At 36.7% G+C, this 24407-nt stretch overlaps 1 protein-coding gene across 1 annotated transcript; it reads left to right on the top strand.

Moving 5' to 3' along the window:
* The first annotated feature begins 23 nt into the window (after nucleotides 1–23).
* On the top strand, nucleotides 24–24407 carry ercc8 (excision repair cross-complementation group 8). The gene is made up of 12 exons (XM_088629744.1): nucleotides 24–378; nucleotides 2035–2130; nucleotides 3533–3634; nucleotides 5364–5487; nucleotides 7858–7939; nucleotides 10892–10960; nucleotides 14115–14181; nucleotides 16394–16497; nucleotides 18901–19025; nucleotides 19713–19910; nucleotides 22897–22992; nucleotides 24034–24407. Exons 1-12 carry the CDS (start codon nucleotides 287–289, stop codon nucleotides 24100–24102), a joined length of 1224 nt encoding a protein of 407 aa, XP_088485870.1. The 5' UTR covers nucleotides 24–286; the 3' UTR covers nucleotides 24103–24407.

Here is a 24407-nt window from a genome sequence, read left to right as displayed (position 1 = left end):
CCTAGCTGTTTCTTGTCAACATGGCTGCGCCCGTATGAGTGCTTAGAGCTGAGGACATTTTTTTGTTGTTGTTTTTGGAATGCAAATACGTACGCGATTATCACTGTTTTGATTTATTAGTTACTATGGCCAGGTTGGGTATTTTAAAGCATAGATCACAAAAGTTTCTTAGGCATAGGAAACGTTTTTGTCTCTAGGAAAATCTACGATCGTTTCTTTGTTGTGATTGTAGTCTCATACGTTTTCCTGTCTTTTATTGTATTGGGGGGAAAAAAGCACCTAACATATGTCGTTTGACAAGATGCTGGGTTTTTTGTCCGCACGACAGATGGGACTAGATGATCCTCTTCGGTTACGACGCGCTGAATCAACAAGGAGGTACAGTAGGGCTGCGTTTGAACGTGTCTAAACACTGCCAGTCCTCGGTGGATGTTACTGAAAAAATAATTCATCATTCCGTGAGCACTCTTAGCCTCTACTTTCTTAAAGCAATAGTATACCACAATTATATTAGCAGCTCAATGTTAACTGTTTATGAAATAAAACTCACTTTAGTTAATTTAGAGTGATTTCAGCAGCTTGTCGTCATCAGCATATTGCGTCAGAAAACTATTTTGAAATTATTTCTTGGCCAGGTATAGATTTTAATGACGTACGTCAGGTGTACTCAATTCTTGACGGGTCGCCTGATGTCTTTTGGTTTTTATTCCACCCTGCACTCAGTTACGTAATGGGTTTAATTATCTAGTTTAATGCATGCTTGTAATGATTTTTTACCCTAAACAACCCGTATGTTTCAAAGTAAAAAATAGGTTAATTGTGTGACAATTAGTGTAACAAATTACACTAAGTAAATTAAACAATTACACTAATTAAATTAACAGATAGCTCAATTGTGTAATTGCTCCTCGGGTTGGACATTATGCACCTCCATTAATTGGAATTGAGTCTTACACCCCAGGCATTTTATTCTGTATTTTTTACTCATTGGAACGAGTAAATTTCATGCTAAAAAGAGATGATAAGAAAATCAACGTTTCGGTTTTGGAGCCTTAAATTACTATGTATACTCGCACTACAAAGGTTACTATGCGTTTTCTTTAAAATATACTGTATTTGTATATTTAGACTTTAAAGAAGGAGTTGAAATGGAGCCTTATCTGTGTTGAAATTGTGGTTTGTTCCTTGAACCTGCATGTTAACAGCCATTAATCTACTGTACATTGTGACTCAGAAACTAAAGAAAAGGTTGCTAATTACACAAAATAAATTTGATTTTTAAAAGTCACTGATACTTGCTGACACTTTGGAAAGCCAATATTAGATAGTACTGGATTTACAAGTGTTGAAGATGGTTTTAATTGGCTAAATGCTAAATTATAATCTGTAATTATTTATAGTTTGCATAATAATTTTATAAGAGCACACCAGTCCCCCAGGATCAGGATTGGAGACTCCTGGCATACAGTGTATTAGTTTATTCCAGGTACATCAGGTTTCTTTTTCAGTCTTAAGTCTGAAAAAGGGGTTCTCAACCCTGGGCACCCCTGTGTCCCCTGGTTTTTATAACGTTCTTAAAAGTATAGTATAGTTATCAATTTAAAATGAATTAAATGGATTTTGCATACTTCTGCACAGATGATTATAGTATTTAACAAATTTGTACATTCAATGCAGTATTTTTCTACTTTAGCTGAAGTCGATCAATGTGTCAAAAAGGTGTCCTAATCATAATTAAAAACCATTATTATCAAATTGAAAAGTTTGGTGTACTTACTTTTGTGGTATTTTGTGTTTGCCAAGGATGAATACTACTCCATCAAACCCTTTATTGAAGTAGAACATGGTAATTCAGTGCTGGGTGATGGCTGACATTGGTGTTCATTTGAACAAATATGAGTAGCTACAGAATGTCTCATTTTGATTGACGAAGGTCAAATGGTTAAGCATATGATGTATTGTACAATACTGCAAATATAATGGGGGAAAATTTATTTACTTGCATTTCCTGTGTTCTTTTTTGTTTCCGCAAAGGGTGCTCAGCTTAGAACTGAACAAAGATAGAGACGTAGAGCGGATTCACAGTAATGGCGTGAACACCCTCGATATAGAAGTCATAGAAGGAAGATAGTAAGTAGACTCTCAACAATATTACTCTGAAAAAAACACTCTTATTACTGTGATGAGATTTGTTTCACAGCACTTTCATGAGTCCATTAATCAGTGTAGTACTTTTTGAATGTGAGCCTAATTCTGGTATCATTTTTAAAGACTGAGTATTTTTTTACATTTAAATAAATGTGCAGTCAAATCTTTTTGAAACAACCTATATCTGTTGACAGTCTTTCTTTGATTTTTAAAAATATGCCACTTAAGGTGTCATCAATTTTAGCATGCAGAACATAATGCAGTCTTTCCCCTACTTAAGACTTTTCTTAAGAGTTAGTCAAAACAGCTCTTAATAGGTGATTGGTTTATGAAGAACAATCGCAGGTGGGATGACAGGGTACCAGGTACTCCTCAAAACCCAAAATTGTTCATCATCAAGATTTTTTGAGAGTCAAAAATACATTTTAAAAGACTGGCATAGAAAATTGAAATGAATTGTCCTACGATTAAGAATACCAGAGGACACCAGGGCCACCCAGAACAAGGGTTTGGTCCCACTGGTTTGTCCAATGAATTTACTATTAAATTATTACTTTATTGTCCATTCCTAGCACTGGAATTCTGATTCTTGAAGGTTGGTATGTCTATAGGTTTTTTTTGTCCAGCTGGACTTGTAACATCTTTAGTTATCTCATTATTTGGTTTTCAGTAATTGCTGCTTTGCAGAAAGCGTGAACACTAGTCCTCTAGGATCAGGATTGAAGACCCCTGGTGTACAGTGTATTAGTTTATTTCAGGTACTGTATACCAGGTGCCTTCGGTCATGGGTCCTTGGAGCTCTTAATCATGAATTAACTGTTTTTTTTTAATGTCAGATTTTTTAAATTGTTTTTAGCTCTTAAAAAGACGAATGGCATTCGTAATTGGTATCAAGACCTGGATTAATCAGCGAGTTTCAGAAATGCCCTTGTTCGGGTGTGTTAGCTAAATTTTGACCAGCTGGACACAGTTCTGGGGAATGCCTGATATACAGTATTGTCATTCCCACCTGTGTCTGTTCATCATTCTTTGATCCCTTGTTAAGAGCTTTTTACTCAGTATTAGGGGAGCAAATTCTTAATTTGCATGTTGAGCACAGCCTGCATGAAGTACTATGTGCTCATGTTTACTAGATATCATATTCTTTAACTACAATATTGTTTTAGTCCAAGACCTGACTGTCAAAGAAAAGTCTAAATGAGCAAGCAGATCAGTTACACACATAATAAACTGGCCCTGGTTGAAAGCTCATTGGAATGAAAACCAGGAGACATGGGTGACTCAGGACCTCAAGACATTTCCACAGATTTTTGATTTCAACCCTCTACTGTTGTTAGGAAAATGTGTGTGCGATGAATATAAATTATTTTCCATTTTCTTTAAGCATGTTGTCAGGTGGGGCAGATGGAGTCATCGTAATCTATGATCTTGAGAACCTCAGCAAGAAACCACACTATACCTGCAAATCAGTTTGCACAGTAGGCAGGTAGGTAATAGGCACATTCCCTGCTTAACTTTTCAGTTGCTAGTACTTACTGTTTTTCAATTTAGAGATTGAGAATTACACTTCTGCTCCACTAGATGGCAGCAGAATTTTTAGTTGTTACCACCTCTCCTGTTACAAGTATTGGGAATGTCTTCATTTTATCTAAGAATGCAGTACGGTAATAACTGTCGATTTTGGCTTGGTAAATGCTATGTTAATGTATAAAGTTTTTACAGGAATAAGTGTAAAAAGTATAATTAGTGTATTCACCCCAAATTTCCTTGATTTTGGGTGATATGGCCAGCAGCCATATCACCCTGCAACTCACAGCTGGCAACCCAATAAAGCTAAGCAGGTGTGAGCCTAGTCAGTACCTGGATGGGAGACCTCCTGGGAAAAACTAAGGCTGCTGCTGGAAGAGGTGTTAGTGGGGCCAGCAGGGGGCGCTCACCCTGCGGTCCATGTGGGTCCTAATGCCCCAGTATAGTAATAGGGACACTATACTGTAAACAGGCGCCGTCCTTCAGATGAGACGTAAAACCGAGGTCCTGACTCTCTGTGGTCATTAAAAATCCCAGGGTGTTTCTTGAAAAAGAGTAGGGGTGTAACCCCGGCGTCCTGGCCAAATTTCCCATTGGCCCTTACCAATCATGGCCTCCTAATAATCTCCCCCTCTGTGAATTGGCTACACTACTCTGCTCTCCTCCCCACTGATAGCTGATGTGTGGTGAGCGTTCTGGCGCACTATGGCTGCCGTTGCATCATCCAGGTGGAGGGGAGTCCCCATTACCTGTAAAGCGCTTTGAGTGGAGTGTCCAGGAAAGCGATATATAAGTGTAAGCAATTATTATTATTTATTTTATTATCTGAAGGAATAGATTGTAGATGGTTTTATAACTGTACAAAACAATGTGTATTAGTTATGCACTATATAGGGCACTTTGTGTCAAAAACAATCCATTTCTAGGCTCAAAACTGTAAGTTACTGACAGTGGCAAAATTAGTATGCTTGTACAAGACAGTACAAAATAATAAATGTCATAAGATGTATTCAGGGGGTGGACAAAATGACGGACACACCACATGGAAAGGGAGTTTAACCTTGAAGTAACTAAATCACAATTACAAATGCAACTGCAAAGGTCATAATAGGTTGATTGCCAATTAGCAGTATATGTCAGATACAAAAGAGGTCTGACAATTAGCACTTTGATATGTGAGTTTTCAAAGCAACATTAGGCAACTAACAGAGTTCCAAAGAGGCCAATTCAGTGCCTGAATTCCAGGTGTAACAGTCACAAAAACTGCAAAATTATTTAATGTGTCAAGGGGAACAGTCTCAAAAATAATGACAGCATATGCCAAACATGGACAAACTGCATCGGCAAAGAGGAACAGTGGTCGCAAGTCTAAGCTCACCGACAGGGATAGACAGACACTTCACAGGATAGTTGCTAAATGCCACAAAAGTAACAACAGAATTGAATCAGCACCTCACTGGCCCAGTCAACAAAAACTGTACGTCATGAGCCTGGACATAAAATCTGCACAGTAAAGAGAATCTATCAGTAATTATATATCAGTTTTTACATCTTTTTCAAAAGTTTCATTAGTGTGTTTTTAGTCACAGTAAAATATCTCCAATCCCTAATCTACAGTATTATACAACATCTAGACTTCAGATTTGTGTGAATGTGTAAATATCTGGTGCTCTATATACTCATTTTAGGTCCCACCAGCATGTACACAAATTCAGTGTGGAGACTGTGCAGTGGTATCCACACGACACAGGCATGTTCACTTCAAGTTCTTTTGACAAAACGTTGAAAGTATGGGACACAGAAACACTAAAAGTAAGTAGCATTCTCTTTATGCAATTATTTTATTAACTGGGACTTCAGAGAAGTTGCAGCATTATTCTTGCTTGAAACATACTTGGTGTGAAATGACACACAACTTGTTGGAGAACTTGCCATGTTTGAATCCCTATATAGGGCATGTTAAATTCAAGTCTGCACAGCCGATTCCGAAGTCAAATAGTCTAGTAAGTAAAAAAATGTATTAGTGTCATAAATAACAGTGCTTTCAGTTTCAGTTGCTGTTTTGTTTATTATCAGTTGCTGCCACAGCTCTTGGATCCAACGTTGGATTAATAACGCCATTACTAACCACACTACCCTCTGTCAGCTCATGGAGAGAAACCGGTTCCTTGGGTTGTTTAAAGTATTCTTGTCTCTGGTCCCTCTTTACTGACTGTACTGTATCCGTGACTGTTCAAATATTTCTGTCCCCAACATAGTGAGAACAGTTTCGATCCTGTGTTAATAGAAATCACAGGCTATTGCACTGTTTAAATGTTGGTCTGTGTCAGGAATGATTGCCATATGTCAAGAAAACGGCACAACAACTAAGAGCCACAGAAAATCATCAAGATAGTGCTGAGCTATGATACCTCCGCCAAGTTCTTGTCTGTTGTTTAAACAGACTTTTGGCTATATTCTCAAAGGTGTGGCACCCAACAATCTAATGTTAAGTCTTTTCTCTCCATCTTTCTACAGCTCCCTCAATGTCGTATGTATTCCCTCCAATATATTATTTGAACACAGCTTTGTGGCATTCATCAAATAAAACTGTTGTGTTTTTTGCAGTCTGTCATACCAGCTGCAGTGATGTTTTAAGGTCACGTCTATAGGTGATGGCATCTGACAGAAATGGCACTGGTCTTTAGTGCATTTTGGTTTATTCTGATATCTACTAGGCTGAATATTGGTTATGCAAGCTGTAATGTTGCATAGCAGTGAGGAAAAGTACATAACATAAGGTCTCGTATGGATTACATTTTGAATGATTGTTTCCGTAAATAATTCAGGGTTGAGCTTTAACTTAAGTAAATGGCAGCCTGAAACACTCCTTCCTTACTGGAATTCAGTATAATACAGTATTTGCTAGAGATTATTATAATTATTTTGCAAACAAAGGCGTTTTTGCCTTTTTTATAGGTTTTTTAAGTAGACGTTCTAAACATTTTACAATATGTCTTCAGTGATTTACAAAATGAATAATGTTTTATAATGTACATCTTAGAATGTTTTGCTTAAAGACCAGAACAGAAATGGGACCTTACTGTTCAGTATATTCAATACCCACACTCTGCTGTGAGCTACATCCCTTTTTAAACAACGGAGACTTGTGCTGAGCCCACCAACACAGTATGTCACCAACAGCATTAATGGAAATAATAGAGCCTCTGTGATACAGGCTTTACTTATAGAGCTTTGTCTGTTCTCTGTATGACATGAATAGAGTTATGATTTTTCAATTGCAATTGTGGTTTGGCTACTTCATTTAAAAAAAAACAATAAAGCTATAGATTTGTTTCAGCTATAACTAGTCTATAAATAGCCACTATTAATAAAGCTTATCTGACTGTTAAAGGTTATAGAAATGTACATAAAAAGATCAAAACAGAACACCGATCTCATAAATATTTAACATGTCACAAGGGATGTGTCAATTTCTGCTATAAGAACTGAAAACTGAATTCTTTCAGTAGGAGTTGGAACTTAAGAGTTTATGGCCAGAATTCTACGTTGGTTGAAAATGGTCCAGAATTCATTATCCTTAATTGCTTTTTTATTTGCAGATGAGTCTTTCCTCCTGGATGGAGAATTTTTTTAGTTATTGATAGCTCTACAATTTGACATTGAGTAAAATTTACCTTAAATCTGTGCTGTATATTTTGGAATAATGCACAAAGCAATGCAAGCCTTATTGCTGTTTAAATGACCTGAGGTGCCACACCCAGTCCTCCTTATTCATAGAGCATACTGTACCTTCCAGAACTCTCCATGGGTAACGAAAGACACGCGTACTGGGAATAGTTTTCCCGTGCCACATGTAGACACACCATGGGTGCTGTATATCTAATACACTACGAAAATCAATATACATATAAATGCCAAATTATAAAAGAATACAGTCCTGTAATGTGTATCAAGACACTGTGTTTGAAGAAATCGCACAACAATTGGGGGCCACAGTTTGGGTGCTATTTTCTTGACACAATGACACAAATCATTACTGAATCTAAAAAAAAAAAAATGCAGTACTGCACAGTTCTGTTAGAAGAGTCTTCTAAAACAGACACAAGAGAATAGTTGAAATCATGCCTAATAAAACATATGATATGCATTTATTTTATTTTCAATTTTCTCTTTCCACAGCCTGCTGAGGTCTTCAATTTTGAGGGGACAGTGTACTGTCATCACATGTCTCCCATTGCAAGGAAACACTGTTTGATAGCAGGTGTGTAGCTGCAGCTCTTTTATTTTCAGGAAGCTACAGGCAGGATTTGTTTAATGGAATTTGTAGCTCTTTCTTTCTAAATGTCATATGCAGGCTTGTAGGAGAGTGTGTTATAGAATTAAACAGAAAGAAATGTATATTTGAATATTAAATAAGAAATGACCTTGTGCCATATTCCGCACAAGTCAGCCAATGCATAAATCCAAATAGGCTTATTCTTTTCTTTCAGACGATAGTGGCAAAGGCTTGTGTGTACAGAGCAACAATTAACAATTTATATTATGCATATGAGAGAGCCCAGCTGAAGAACCTTCACTTCTGACAGAGCCCTATTCATGAACAGAGGGAGTCACTGGCCTTAATTATTGCAGTAAATCCAAGCAAAAAAGATTTTCATTCTGAAATTTTTAGTTACCTTTTTCCGCAATAAGGTATAAAACTAAATGTGATACTGTGCTTTTTATTTTATCATATGAACATTAATTTATTTCAATATGTAGTTACAAAAAGTAAATTTACTTTACAGGTGTTGAATTAAGATTTTGGGGAACTTCACAGTACAGTAAAGCTTCATTTAGAAGTCATACACCAGAGTGATACCTGAAAAAAAATCAAGTATATAATACAATTGCAAAACATAGAAAAGACTACATCCACAGATGGAAACGGATTTAGGTTCAGAACTCAGACTTCATGCAGAAATGCAGTTTAGATAGTGGAATGTTTAAATAGATAAGATCTTGTAAAACTTGTATTAACTTTGACTATGAAGCACAGGCAAATTGTTCCCTTAAAATGTGTTAATCCTCATTATTCAAAGAGTATGTATTTTGGTGTGTTATCCCCAATTAAAACTTTCTTAATGACCAGTCCTTGTCATCAGTATCCCCTCTAGTATTCAGATATTTTCTAGTCCAGAGGAAGGTGTTATACCATACGATGAATCCAAAACCCTTCATTATTTTGTATGCTTCTTTTTCATTTCATGTTGTGCTATCTCTCTTGTATGTTTTTTTATTTAACTGACCCTAAGAAATGTAAATGTGGGATTTTAGCTTCATGTAAACACACTAGCTATATTTTCACAAATAAGTTAAATAAAGTAGAAGGGCCACATTATATAGCATTTGATTACTGGGGAGAAATGTTTACTGGTCTGTCTTAAATGGTAATTTGCTTATTTCCTTAAAAAAAATAAGTTTAAAATAAAATCAATCTCCCCCAAAAGTTTAATCAAAGCGTCTTTGTAAACTGTTGTACAATAAGTCTCTTTGTAAGGTCACCTTGAGTTAATACTATTTTTGGAAAGAGGAAGATAGTCTGACAAAGTAGCTCCACTTGCAGTCTAGCTGCTTTCTGTCCAAACAAGATTGGCAGGTTCCAAATACCAGTTGCTGCAACACCCGAGTTTCTAGTGTTCTGGAATGTAATGTAAAAAATGTAGCTTATGTATCACCCCACTTCTGTTTAACATGTGAGGCTTTTTCAAATGGAATGTTCTTGAAGGATGGATTGAAGTTCGTGTCTTGATACACAATACGATGAGAAATGTTTTTGAAAGAGGATCTTGTTTTCACCATTACAAACATTTGTTTGAACATGTAGTTACATTGTGGTTTAAACAGAAGCAAAAACTATATCTCCACCATTAGTTAATTAGTAATCACATTCTTTTGGTTCTCTGTTAATTGTTAAATTCAAGTTAACTGTTAATTTAAAAGTATTGGATTCACAGATTAAGTTTATGAAGGGTTTCTATGTAAGATATGACTTTGCCGACTGCAATGAAAAATTTTCTTTGCAAGCTGTATCTTTCCGACTTTCTGTATATGATATTTAAAGATGTACTATATTGATTTTATTAATCATTGCATTTACTGTATATAGCATGTTTCACTTCAAAAGCACAGTATCTCAGATTGAGAAGTGAGAAGTTTCATTATCAATTACATTTAGGGGAAACTTTTAGTTATGTTAGACTGTGCAAGCCTTGTGTTGAATTTAGCTAGATACTTGAGTTAACACCTGTAGTCTTGTGCCTCATGGGATCTTTAATCACTAAGTAGCCAGGACCTGGAGTGTGTCTTGACTGCAAAAGAGCAAGCAAAGGCTAATTCCACGTTTCCAGAAACACATTTCCGCTGTAGAGCCTTCTTCACATCTAACCATTGCTCTACGCCAAAACATTGTGTTTCTCCTTTCTATTTTTCAGTGTGGAATTAGACATTAAAACAAGAAACAAGGCTCCCAAAAGATATCCTACAACAAAGTGACCTTGATCTAAATGTATTTTTTCCAATTCAGGGATGCAAGGAATTTAGAGACTATCCTGGCAAGCAACTGAGGCAAGGCATGGTATACTCAGGACAGGATGCAGATCTGTCACAAGGGCAGATAAACACACATACACTCATACCAGGTTCAGTTTTCCCAGAAACCAAAGAACCGGCCACTATGTTTCCGCAAAGTGTGAGAGGAAACTTGGAGCACCCAGAGGAAACCTACGTGAATATGGGCAGAACATTCAAATTGCACCCCAGGTCAGGAATTGAACCGAAGGCCCCAGCACTGCAAGGCAGCAATGCGAAACACTGTACCACCCTACTACAACATTAGTTTGGAAATTCAGTAATGGAGGGAAGAGTGCTTTCAGTCCAGTTGTACCATTAACAGCAACAACCTAGTTTTCCCAGGTCTCCCACGCCTTTACTAACCAGGCTATAACACTTGCAGTACCAGTCCTACAGTGTCATTTGACTTATTAAATGAAAACTCATTTCAGTTCTATGATTTGACGAGCTCTGATTTCACTGTGGGCTTATAGAATTGTGCACATTGAACGTAAATGCGTTATTCTTCTCCTATTTTAAAGGACAATGATCTTTTTGTAGGTCTCTCTCCAGAAGGAAGCAGTTTGTCATTGAATCCCTCCTATTGTATTTCTTTCTGCAGTTGGTACCAAAGATCCCAAAGTACAGCTGTGTGACTTGAAGTCTGGTTCTCGTATCCACATTCTGCAGGGTGAGTGCTGTGTATGGAAGCTAATGGCACAACAAAGGCGTTTTGAGTGGACTGTGCACCAAAAATAATTTTCTGATTGAAGAGATGTGTTTAGTTTCTTTATCATATCCAAAGCCATAACTTCAAAAGATCAGATTTCTCTGGTCTTGCTACACTGTTTTGAACTGGCTCCTTTTTAGTTACTTAAGTACTCAATGACATCAAACAATTACTCTTATTTTAACTTTAACTCTTACTTTTGCACACAAAAGCCTGCATATTACTTGTTGTCAATAATATATGTTCATTACTGTGATAATTTGACTTTATTGCTCTTTTGTGTTGTCTTAGCATTTAAATTTACAAGCAAAGTCGTAAATACCTGAAGGCTTGCTCCTTCCCTGGGTGTGTTTTTTAACAAGTGTGTGAATTATTTGAGCAATGTAGTCCTCTTTCAAAGTTGTTTCTTTTTACAATACTTGCAAATTAACAAGGGTAGTGGTGAGGGTGGTATCACCATTTAAAATACCTTTATATTAACTTTTTTTTTCTTGTCTTATTTATTGACATAAGTGGTTTTAATTCAATTTGAATTACTTTTCTAGCCAAACTGGAAGAAAAAAAATGGTTATGTTTTCAAAAGAAGGAGACTAGATATATTCTGAAAATGATTATTTTCAGGAAAATTAGTCATGGTTATGTTTTTAGTTCTCAGCTGAAAAAGTTTGGTCAATTAAGTACTCCTATAGTTAAAATACTTAACAGCCTCATAACCCTTTTAGACTGTTACATTGTATACTGCATATTCATCCATTTTCTAATCGCTTCTTCGAATATAGGCTCACAAGGGTACTGGTGCCTATCCCGGTAAGCAACGGGTACAAGGCTGAACGCGCCCAACACAAACAACCACTCACACTAGGGCGTGCTTTCCCAGAAGCCAATTCATCTACGGTATGTTTTTGGGCTGTGGAATTAAACCGGAGCACCCCGAGGAAACCCACAAGAACACAGGGAGAATGTACAAACTCCACACAAATAGCACACTGGACCTGGAATTGGAGTTATCATTTTAATAATCATTTATCATTTATCTTTATCATTTTCACAGCCTTACTTTTAAAAAAAGTCAGACTTGTTTGTCTATAATTACTTGGCTCAATTTTCCCACCGTCTTTATGGATGATTGTTATTGTTAGAAATTCTTCGGTCCCTGGGTACTGCCCCTGTCTTAAGCAACTTGGACAGTTGTGTCAGTAGGTTCTGAACAACATGCCTCATTTTCTTAAGTATAAATGGTAAAATACCATCAAGTCCTGTGTATTTATTCATCACGAGTCTTTCTAGTAGCCTAAACACCTAATACTACTGCTAATACTGTTTAATACTGAACTTTGTCCCTCTGCTGTCTGAGGCCTGTTGTTGACTTCTTCCTTAGTGAACACCTGAAGGAAATACCCATTTAGTACATTTCCCTTTCAATGTCTCGAAGATATTTTGTCCTGGATAGATTTGACTTTTTTTATATTCTTTTTATTTGTTTTTAATAATATCAACAACAGCAATTGGGTTTACAGCATACTCATCATTAACAGATTATCAGATAGCCAATAAGGCAGCATCATGTCCAGTGATACAAAGAAAAAAAACATATTACAAAATAATATAATATGGCATATAGGGACAGCCCTCCAATTCCAAAATACTACTAGAAAAAAAATACATTTGAATTGGTGATTTTCGATATAAGACCAAAGGGGTGACCAGATCTTCCAAAAATGTTCAGGTCTCGAATATGTTAGTTTTTCTAGGGGTAAAAATATAGCTACCTGAGAAAGCCACATTTCAACCGTCGGCACCTTGAAGACAGGCCATAGTAGCAATATACATTTCTTTACAAAATGAACCAACACAGAAAATAAACACTCTGAGACTTTATCAAATGTAACAGTATAATCGCTTTGTAGAAAATAGAGGTCTGCAGACATAGTAAAATGTATACCCAAATTTTTTTCAGTGACAGAGTGCACATTACTCCAGTAGTGTTAGATCTTGTCACACTGCCAGAAGCGATGAATAAAGGTGCCTATATGTGAGTGGCACTTAAAGCACTGATTCGATCTACCTAGGTATATCTTGTGCAGGCGGACTGGGGTTAGATAGAATTTATTGAGAAAATTGAAATTAAGCTCTTGTATGGTAATAGAGGTGCATTTTGGATACTGCTTCTCACAGATTGTCAGCCAGTCCTCCTCAGTAAATGAATGTCCCAAGTCTCACTCCCAGATAGTTTTCAGTGTTGTGTATGATGATCTACAGTAATTGACCAGTACACTATATAACTTTGCTAACATTCCTCTAGAGCCACCAGGAGAAAGCTCAAATCTCAACCTGTTTTCTTTCACAAGGGATAGAATATAATGCCGAATTATAAGGAATTTTGGTGGTGGATTCAGGCAATGATCCTGCTACCTTTCGCTTGACAGTTCTTTTGCTGTTGTAGTACTGAAAGAACTTTTTATTTTAGCTTCCATTGCGGTATAACTTTCAGCTTTGCACTTCACCTTTTTAATATCCCTTTTTTACCATTTTATACCTGATTGTTAAGTGTAAGAAAAAAGCATTCACTCCTGTCTTAAAGTCACTAGAAATCCATACCTGACTTTTTATAAAACGAGTTGTTGAAATAGTTACTGTAAAGTGCTAAAATTTCAGAACAGTCACAAGTGTTGTTTTTTTTTTGATGGCCAGAGTGTAATGATAACTCAGTGAAAGTGAAACTTACTCTGGGTGTAGCAGGTAATTTGATCTTCAATTTAGTATTAACTTTATCAATCTGTTCCATTGCTGTATAGGTAGTTTCATTGTTTTTTTTTCCGCTTAGCCCTAAGAGGTTTACACTGAAAAGGCAAAGATTTAAAAAATGTTACAATATCTGTTTAATCAGTATCGGTTGCTTTTTTTGTTCTCTATGCCATGTTGAATGTGGTCTTGCTTGCAATTTTGCCTGCCAGTGGAAATCTTGACCCAGACCCACTCTCATTCTTAAAAATGTTGTAATACAATATGTATTGATGTTGTGGATATTCTAAAAATGTCAGCTTTAAACTCATACTGTTTGCCAATGCTTGTATTTTCCTGTACAGAGAGGTCTAACATGACTGTTGTCCTTTAGGTCACAGGGGAGAAGTGCTCTCTGTGAAATGGTCTCCTCGATATGAGCATATTCTGGCAACTGCAAGGTAAAGGAAATTGCTGTATGTTCTCCAGCAGAACTCTCTCATTAAGAGACTGTTTGCACATGTGATTTATGCAAATAAATTAAATTCCTATATACCCACCAATGATAGTATCTTAAATAATTTTTCAGACTAACTTTTCAATGAGTGTTTCTTAATAATAATTCCTTACACTTACAGTATATAGTCCTTTTCTGGACACTCCACTCAAAGCGCTCTACAGGTAATGGGGACACACCTCCTCCAATGTGTAGCTCCACATGGATGATGCGACAGCAACTAAAGTGTGCCAGAACGCTCACCGCACATTAGCTACCAGTGGGGAGAAGAATAGAACAATGAAGACAATTTATAGATGAAGATTATTATTAGGAGGCCATGACTGGTATAGGTCAGGGGTAAATTTGACCAGGACACTGGGTTAACCCCCCTGTTCGTTTTGAGAAATGCCCCAGGATTTTTAATGACCACAGACTGCAGGGTGAGCACTCTCTACTGGTCCTGCTAATACCTCTTCCAGCAGCAACCTTAGTTTTTCCCAGGAGGTCTCCCATCCAGGTACTGGCCAGGCTCACACCTGCTTTGCTTCAGTAGGTTGCCAGTTGTGAGCTGCAGGGTAATGTAGCTGCTGGCTTCTTATAATACCCAATTTTGAAAACAGAGGTTCTTGTTGTCTTTCTTTGCTATTCAGTGTTGTGGATGTTTAGTCAAGTTCTCGATTCCGAAAGTATGACGCCAGTTTTCCTAGAAGCCAATAAACCTACCAGTTGGGCTTTGGACCTGGGCAGGAAACCCACACAAACGTAGGGAGAATATGTAAACTCCACACAGACAGCACCCCAGGTCTGAAATTTGAACCCAGGGCCCCAGCACTGGGAGGTACCCGTGCTACAATTCTGCCCATATTCATATATCATTTAAATATATAATTCATATATTAATTTTGTTTCCTATATAAACACCTGTGTTCTATTTTAAGGTGTTACTCTTATCAGAAAATAATAAAAAACATTTAGATGTACCTATAGTTTATACAGTAAAAAAAATTGTTCTACTGAATAAACACAATACACAAAACCTTTTTAGTGCTTATTTAAATGAGATCACAGTTCTACAGAAGAGCTCCTCAGGATTTTTAAAATTTAAGTCAACAGCCTATTTTTGTGTACCTCCTGGCAGTGCTTCTACCAAGGGCATACTTGATAAACAACACTAATACTGTTGTTCAGAGTATTTGTGTAAGTGAAATGTTATCCAGGGGTGTGCACACCTGACTTGCTAAGTTTTTATTCACTGAGGCATGATATATTAATTAACCAGTGGGGAAGCTCAAATTGTTAGGCAGCTTGCAAAATCTAAAAATTGACTTCGTGTACATAGTTAAGAAATGATACAAAGCAAAACATTTAGAGGATAATGGGTTGCTAAAATTTATTTTGTGCACAAATCACGTCATTCTTTTTAAATCGTTGTATTGTATTAAATAAATAAACACACAGTACAATAAGTCCATCCAACTATTATCAGTAAGCAGCTCTAACTTGTGTGTTGCACAGCAAACCAGAGCATATCACTGTAGCACTCAGAGCAAGGAGGGACTATTGCTCTCTCCCTGTCTGACAGGCCAGTCCATTGCAGAGCCACAGAGAAAGAAACAAACTACCCAGCTTGTCTTAGGCTAGAATCAAAACTTTAGGCATCAGTGCTAACCACCATACTGCCCATATGCAAAATGTCAAAGTGCAGTTTGTGGGGTTTGCCTAAGTGATCCAAGTTCACTCTAAATATGATCCAAATTCTAATCAATTTTCAAAAAATAATGCAGGATAAAGAGGTAAATCTGGCCATGCTTGTTATTAAATTGTTTAATATATACAAGGTTCGCCTTCAGCCTTAAAACAAACAAAGGCAATTGATGAATGTTCTGAAAGCTTCCATCAAAATGACCAGATCAGCATATGAAACACAACATACAATTCAAACTAATTCAAAAAGTTGAGTTTACACTCCCCCGAGCTAAAGCATATCCCCCCGTCTTTTTGTTAATTTTTGGATTTACACGCAGTACTATTGGTTCACTTAAATTCAATAGCAGTTGGACTCCCCTGATGGATGTCGTTATATTGGAATACAGTTGTGATACAGAGGAATGAATATGCTGAAAGAGACCCTTGAGAAGTTAGAAGACTGAAGTAATATTTTGTGCTTCCTTTAGCACTGACAGCCAAGTGAGAGTGTGGGATGTGAGGAAGGCATCAGGAAGCTTATTTACACTAGACCAGCACAATGGTGAGAAGTCTAAAGCCTCATCAGAGGCAGGTGAGTGAAGCCAAACTCAGCTGTAATATTGAAAACTGGTCCCTTGAGCTTCCCGGGTATATTCCATGCTTTTTGCACGACATAGCACCTCAAACTCCTTTATGGTAAAACATAGTAAAATGTTAAACGTACACAATTCTACATAGTTAATTAAGTATAAAATTAATGCATTCGGTGTCTTAAAGGTAAGAAGGTTTATTTAAAAAATATTCTAAAATCCTCAATCATTTCAAGGATGTTTTGCATACATTGCAAAACTTGGATCAAAGATGATTCTCTGCCTAAATATATGGATTGATTCTTATACCATAAATAGTGAAACTGAAGTTGTAGAGAGTAACAATACAATTAGTGTTTGATTAATAACAGGTTTTGTGCAAACATTTGGATATCATCAGCATAATAATGAAAATGGATGCCTACACTATAAAGAACTACCTCCAAAGTAAACATGCATACAGTATACTAAACAAATAGCCGAAGGACAGAGCTCTGCAAGATGCTGATGGCCTGATTTGGGCCAGTTGTGACTACCTTTGTCAAGGTGAAATAGTCACTAATTTGAACAGATTTTCTATCTGATAAGATGTAAAGCGTGACAAGGTGTATAAGGTTTTATGTGTGATAACAAGTTTATGGGCCAAAGGAAGAGTTTCACAATTTAGAAATATACTGATGGACTATATGGCTTGTGAGAATTTCAAAATGTAAGCACAGCAAGTCTAAGGAATGTGATGATAAGTTTTATTTTAGTGATCATTAAAGTTTTGAAAAACTCCATCTGGTTGCATTGACTCCTTGCATACGCTTTTCAAGAGTGGTATTTGGAACTAGATTTAAGGTCTGATAAATTATGGAAAAGGGGTTCAAGGATGACATTTCCCTTTTTCTATTAGCTTCCCAAAGCACACTGATCTAGTGGCAGTCGGTTCATTTGAGAACCTGGTCAAGATACCAAGGAGAAAACAGTGAGATGAGATTGACCCAGGTCCCCAGAACTGTTGTTGTTAGAAACTGTTAGAATGCTAGAGTGCATTCTGTTATATAACCAGAACCATTTGGCTAAGATTTATCTGTAAGAAACAGTGGAAAGAAATATTTACTGTAACCATGTGACAAATTTCCTACAGTGGAAATTGGGTATCCTATGCATCAACATGGATGGTGATTTTAGTTTTTGGGAGCAAATGTAAGCAAAATCTTACAAAATCTTTTGCTGTTTGGACCAAATATATTTGGTCCTTCTTATGAATATTTCTGCATATATGTGTCAGATGTATGTATCTCATGTTTATAGGGTATTTTGAACCCATTGTGTGGGCATTCTTAGGCCTGAGTTTCAGCCGCTGTTCACATAATAGTAGTTTTATTGACATATACAAAAGAAAACACATCGGAAAAAGGTGTGTTTACCTGTGTGTTCACAAACATGATCAAATATAAAGCAAGGCTCAAACTTCTTTTTTCATCATGTTTAAGAAAACTTTATAGAATATTTTATACCCGTGAAAATTGTGTATGATAATATGATGTGAAATCTGATATTGTGTTCACTGCTTTCATCTTGGGCTGCCATGTAGTTAAGACAGAGCTGAAAAAAATAGTTATTATGCATTTATAGTGTGGTATTTATTGTTTTTCAGCAGGCTATTTCCTTTATATCCCCCTTTGTGAATTAATATGAGATTATTTTCTTCAGTATTTGTTATTTAGGCCAGAAACTGGTTCTTTAGACTAGACTGAAGATTAAAACTAAATAACTTGTCATTTTACAATTTTATCATTGTCAGCTTTCTTCTTATCTATGTTTACATTATTGTATTTATGTGCCAAGTATTCAGAAAGAAAGTATGAATCAGAATTTTAAAGGGTAGTCAGAGTATTTCAGAAAACACTGATCCAACCAACATTTTAAAATTGGAGGAGAAGCAAACCTGCCTAATGAGTTTAAAGAAATCACCAAAATATTTGTGTTTCGGCAAGAACTGAACAAGATACCCAGACATTTAGTTGAAGCCGATATCCAGGCTTCTTTTACGAAATAGCCAGATTAGATCCTCACATCAATTAGCTATTAACTACCAAAAGGGCTTAATGGGCTGAATGGCCTCCTCCTCTTGTTTATAACCTTTCTGATGTTTTAATGTCATGCCATGGTTAAGTGGACTGATGACAGGGTTAATTTAAAGAAAACACTGATGCTTAACTATGATTTTTAAGTATTACTTGCATGAGTTCTATATATATATATATCGCCTTAGGCAATGAAAAAGACTCAGAAATAACACAAAACGTTAACAAGAGCAGGGCCTTTTCATAAAAGTTGATGCCCTCAGACCTCTGGTAGTTTATGATGGGAAGTGAACGGCATTTTGTCTGAGTGGCATATGGGTCTTGTGGTAGCTAACACTGCTCACAATGGACGCGTCAATGGGCTGTGCTTTACCAGCGATGGACTCCACCTTCTGACCACTGGGACGGATGACCGCATGAGACTGTGGAACAGCGCCTCCGGAGAAAACACTCTGGTATGCAATATTGAGTCATTCCTACAGTGCCAAGTGGAGCTTTAATGAAGTTCACACAAAGACTTTCGCCTCAGACATACAACATTGGAACTATGATAAACGGCATGTTGTGTAATTTATCAATAATTTATCAATGTAATTAATAACAGGTACATGGCCGGGTACATGGAACTCGAATAAAAATGAGCAACAATTATTTTTTTATCAAAGTTGAACCAAAACTTCATTTTACTTCTCCAGCAGTCCGGGAAGTTGTATTTCAAGAAAAACGTGTCATTCCACAGATGAGAAAGATAACAAATCTGGTTTACCCTTTAAAGGCCGATCTAAATTTTAAGTCAATTGTAAGAAATATTTGCTGTAAATATAATATATATAACATGTTACTTTTTCACAAATACACCTGCTTACAACAAGGGAGTTTCATATCTTTTAATTGTTGCTATTACAGTATTTTAGGAAACACAAATAAAAAAATATAATTTTCTTATTTTTTAAAGTATTTTGCCAGTGAAAAGGGGGTTCTCAGATATCAGCCTGTTCCTTCAAGACTAAACCACTGTGCTACATCGATTTGTAATTGCCTTGCCTTTTGTGATACTTTTGTTCCTCAGTTATTCACCTTCATTTTGAAAATGGCATTTCCTGTAAGAAAATTTTAACTGAATTCAAAACTAATTTTTGCAGGTGAATTATGGGAAGGTATGCAACGAAAGTCGCAAGGGGTTGAAGTTCACGTTGTCCAGAGGCTGCAGTCCGGAGTTCGTGTTTGTGCCCTGTGGTAGCACCATTGTGGTGTATGCCTTGTACACTGGAGAGCTGGTCACTGTGCTGAGAGGGCACTACAACAACGTGGACTGCTGTGAATTCCACCCTGACCTGCAGGTGAGAGACAGTCATTGAGTACAATAAAAGGAGCAGCTATATAAATGATTCAGATATGTGATACAGGTTTTAAAAGATACAGTATGTTATCAGAAATTAAGGGCTTTATCATTGAGTTCCCTTTGGTGTTCAGCTCCGTTGTTAGGCTTAGTGTTAGGGCCAAGCTACCCTGAGGTGGTAAGAATTGAAGGTGTGGCCCCTGACATTTGTCCCAGTTGACGGTGTGCCAGCCAACTTTACTAAGGTGTTCCTTTTAAAAAAAGATCTTAAACATTCTGTGTTTGTAGAAACTGTATCTGTATGTATTAAGTTTTCAACCTATCATCTTCCAATATAAGGAGTCATCGATAAGGAATGTTATCTGACGATTGTGTTGTGTGTCTTTTGTAACTAAAATTTTAAATGACTTAATATGACCAGGAGTTTGCTTATCAAGCAAGTGTTAAAAGCTTTTACCCCCAAAAGGGGCTGTCAGTTACTGTGTGACCTTTAATCAGCAGCCATATCACCCTGCAACTCACAACAGGCAGCCCACTGAAGCTAAGCAGGTGTGAGCTTGGTCAGTACCTGGATGAGAGACCTCCTGGGAAAAACTAAGGTTGCTGCTGGAAGAGGTGTTAATGGGGCCAGCAGGGGGTGCTAACCCTGCAGTCCATGTGGGTCCTAATGCCCCATTATGGTGACGGGGACACTATACTGTAAACAGGCGGCGTCCTTCTGATGAGACGTAAAACCGAGGTCCTGACTCCCTGTGGTCCCAGTGCGTTTCTCGAAAAGAGTAGGGTTGTAACCCCGGCGTCCTGGCCAAATTTCCCATTGGCCCTTACCAATCATGGCCTCCTAATAATCCCCATCTATAAATTGGCTCAAGTCGTTACTCCCCACTAATAGCTGATGTGTGGTGAGTGTTCTGGCGCACTATGGCTGCCGTTGCATCATCCAGGTGGATGCTGCACATTGGTGGTGGTGGAGGGGAGTCCCCATTACCTGTAAAGTGCTTTGAGTGGAGTGTCCAGAATATATAAGTGTAAGCAATTATTGTTATTATTATAGTCTGTTTTTTTCTTTAAGAATTCGCTCCTGATTTCAAGTTTGAAAAAACAGTTCCTGATTATTTCTAATGAGAAATTAGAAAATTAGAAAATAGGTGGTAAAATGCATAGACCTTATGATGTATTACATTTCAATTTTACATTTCAAAATGTATAAGAATTTTCCGCAAAAAGAAAATATGAAAAATGGACCAGCTCCAGATGGCAGATTCCTACAATTGTATTCTTCCTAGAAACAGATTTTAGGGAACTCTCTGTGAAAACAACATATCCCACATAGTGTAGAAAAGAGGAAAACAGTACATGACCCAGTGTGTGCTTACAGAACTAATTTGTGGATGTTTTGGAAAATTAGTTTGAATTAAAAATTAATTAACGTGCTGTTTGTTTTTTCCTTATCATATTCAGCATTGGGGAATTGTAATGATATTTTAACATATTAAATCAGAATAATAAATCAGTAACATCAGAGATCATTTTGCTTCCAACTGTGCACAAAGTGAATGGAGGCTCATTTTGTCATTGCCATATTGACAGGAACTAAATGTGAAATAATAGAACTGATCAGTGTTGCATGTCCTCTTGTCTCGGTACAGTTTCACAAATGTAAAATGTAATTCACTTTGAAAAATCCTCATACTAGTTGATAATTCCCATATTTGAGGCACATCAACTCATTGGACCCCCTAGATAGGACAGATGTCCATCACAGGTAGAGTATTACCCCCAGCAATTATGGTCCCCAATTATACAGTTGGGCAGATTGGAGCAACTGGGGAACAGTACCTCTGTTAAAGTACAACAGACGTTCCGCAGGAGGGACCCATAGCTCCCCTTTTATGAGACCCGAGACTTAACCTACCACATAATTCTGTCCTTTTCCATACAAATACTCTGTTAAAAATTGCTGTATTTACAAAAGGGTTCTCAGGCATCTCATTTTCTCTTCTCTTTTTCCCTATTATTCTTTATTATAATTGTTTCTTAAGTTTGTAGATTAGATAGTTAAGTGTCTGGCAGAAATTATTCTGTTTTTGATAACAAGGGCCATCAGGTCCTCCCAGATGGTTACAGTATTCAAAGTCTATCAGCAAAAACAGAATGGAATTTGAAAGAGCCCCTGAGCAGCTGGTCTTGGTCTTTCCATTCTGTCTTGGCTGATGGACTCTGGGGATTGATCCTTGCCAGAGAGGATTTCCTGCCAATAGACTTTAAACAAATAAAAACAAACAAAAAAAATCTTTCAGATGTATTAATTCAAACAGTCTTATGCAGGGTCTAAAGATTGTCAGCATCTGTGAAGTTATTCCAGATTTACTCCAGAAGCTAGTCACCTTCAGGCAGATAAGGATTCTCTGCATCTTCGTCTGTCTGGCTTTGCGTTACTGAAGCAGTTCTGTATATCGTTCCTGTTGGTTTCTTCTTATATGTGTTTTTACAAACGCATCAGTATCAGGGGACATTTTGTCTCCCATTAAAATGTGTTTTTTTTTTAAAGGTTTCTTCATAAACACCTCCTGATATTTTTGTCTGTGAACTATGACTTAAAAAGAGGTCAAATGCAAAACATGAGGAAATGCTGAATGTGCTGATAACATTTAAAGCCTACTTCCTTTTCAGTATATTTGGCATTTGTATCTTTTCTATTTAGTTTTCTTTTTATACTTGCAATTTATCTACCTACTTTTTGGGACCACATAGTTATACATAGGTTACAGCATTCTATTCAAACACATGAAAGACCATTGTGACTGTCCATTGTGAAGTCAGAATGTGGAGATTTTGTTTTTCAAATCCGACCAAGTAGAAAAGTAGAAAGACAAAATATAGTAGAAAGAATTTTACTGAGGCTTATTTTAAGCAGATACAATAGTCTAAGGCTCACATTTAATTTTTTTTTATTTTAATACTTTACTCCTTTTTCCTATTGTCAGGATCTCTACAGTGGTGGAAAGGACTGTAACATTCTAGCCTGGGTTCCCTCTCCTCGGAAACCTGCTCTTGAAGATGACACAGAAGGGTCCAACAAAGTAAGTGATGACTATGGCGTCCATCGTAGTTACTTTTCTTTCCATGTTAAAGGGGAACTGCAGTCCAAATTTCTCAGACTGGTCTTGGTAACAAAATAAATTCGATGTTGGTATAGAAAAAAATCAGAAATTTCTAATTGAGCACAAAATCCTGATCCTTGTGAAAGTACTGTAAGTCGCTACATTGTCTCAAACTCGCATTCGAGTTCCCACAAATTGTCACGTGATACGGCCCTTCCTGCTCACTTTTTACTGTAATGACTAATGAAAGAGTGGAAAGAGCGATGGAAGAGTGAATTAAGTACAGGTTGTGTAGCAGATATTACATCGCAGAAAGTTTCCAATGTCATCTGCATGCAAAGTTAACACGTAAGTTCCATTTACCAGCAAAACCATCTTGAAGTCGAAAGCAATATTTCTATTGGATTAAAAGAGATATATCCACAAGCCTGAGGCCTACATCACGCCATTGGAAGTTTTGTTGCTTCGTTCTAAATCGCAGAATTTGGAGCTGGGCATACCTGGAAATTTTGTCTATATTGTGGTGTAAATTGGAGGTTTTACAAATTACTGTGTACATTTTACTTTTATTGTGGTTTTAAAATGCCCTCATCACTGCTGATTCTTTCTAACTCAGAAATATAGAAATATCATTGCAGCTCCCCTTTAAAATCCCCTTTTGGCTCTTTTATGGACAAGTTTAATATTTTTTTAGAAAGTCATTTGTATCATATGTACTCAGTCTCTGTATTCTCCTTTAATGGTTATTAACAGCTACTTCTGTGTTCTGGTATTCAGTGTGATTTTTAACCTCTATAATACTGTTACCTAATGTCTTTTTATAATTTAGATTATAAAGAGTTTAACTGTTATTAGAAAATCTAAAAGTGAGCAATGATCAAAGTAGTGTTTAAGAACACCAAAGTATATTTTAGGTAATTGTTAATACATTTTAAAGCTTTTATTTCTGCATACACAAAAATAATCTGTACCATTTTCTTTCTAAAGAGTTAAATCTGAGTTTTTGCATTTTCTTAACAGAGTGGGAACCAGTCAAGCTTAAATCCAGCTTTTGAAGATGCTTGGAGTAGCAGTGATGAAGATGGATGAGTGTATTAATTTGTTGTAAAGTTCTTAAAAGCAGCAAACACAGGATAGAAAAAGCACAGTATCCATCACTATTTAAAATATTTGTTTCCAGGATTTCATCAATCAAAACGCCAGTGGTCATGTACATAAGAATGAAGTTTTTTTTACATAAATCTATTTTTTTTTGCTGCAGGTAACAGTTTGAGGTTTTTTTTTATGTTTGGTTGTACAAAACAATCAAGTGGTATTTTAAAAAAGTGTCTTATAAATGTATCTGAAAATGGAATGGAATTCTCTCAGCCGTATAAATTTTTAACTGAACTATT

The sequence above is a fragment of the Lepisosteus platostomus genome, chromosome 4 (genome assembly GCF_059453375.1).
Source record: "Lepisosteus platostomus isolate fLepPlt1 chromosome 4, fLepPlt1.hap1, whole genome shotgun sequence".
Taxonomy (NCBI): Eukaryota; Metazoa; Chordata; class Actinopteri; order Semionotiformes; family Lepisosteidae; genus Lepisosteus; species Lepisosteus platostomus.
Note: the sequence above shows the minus strand (reverse complement) of the source record. Positions and strands in the feature narration are given on the sequence as shown.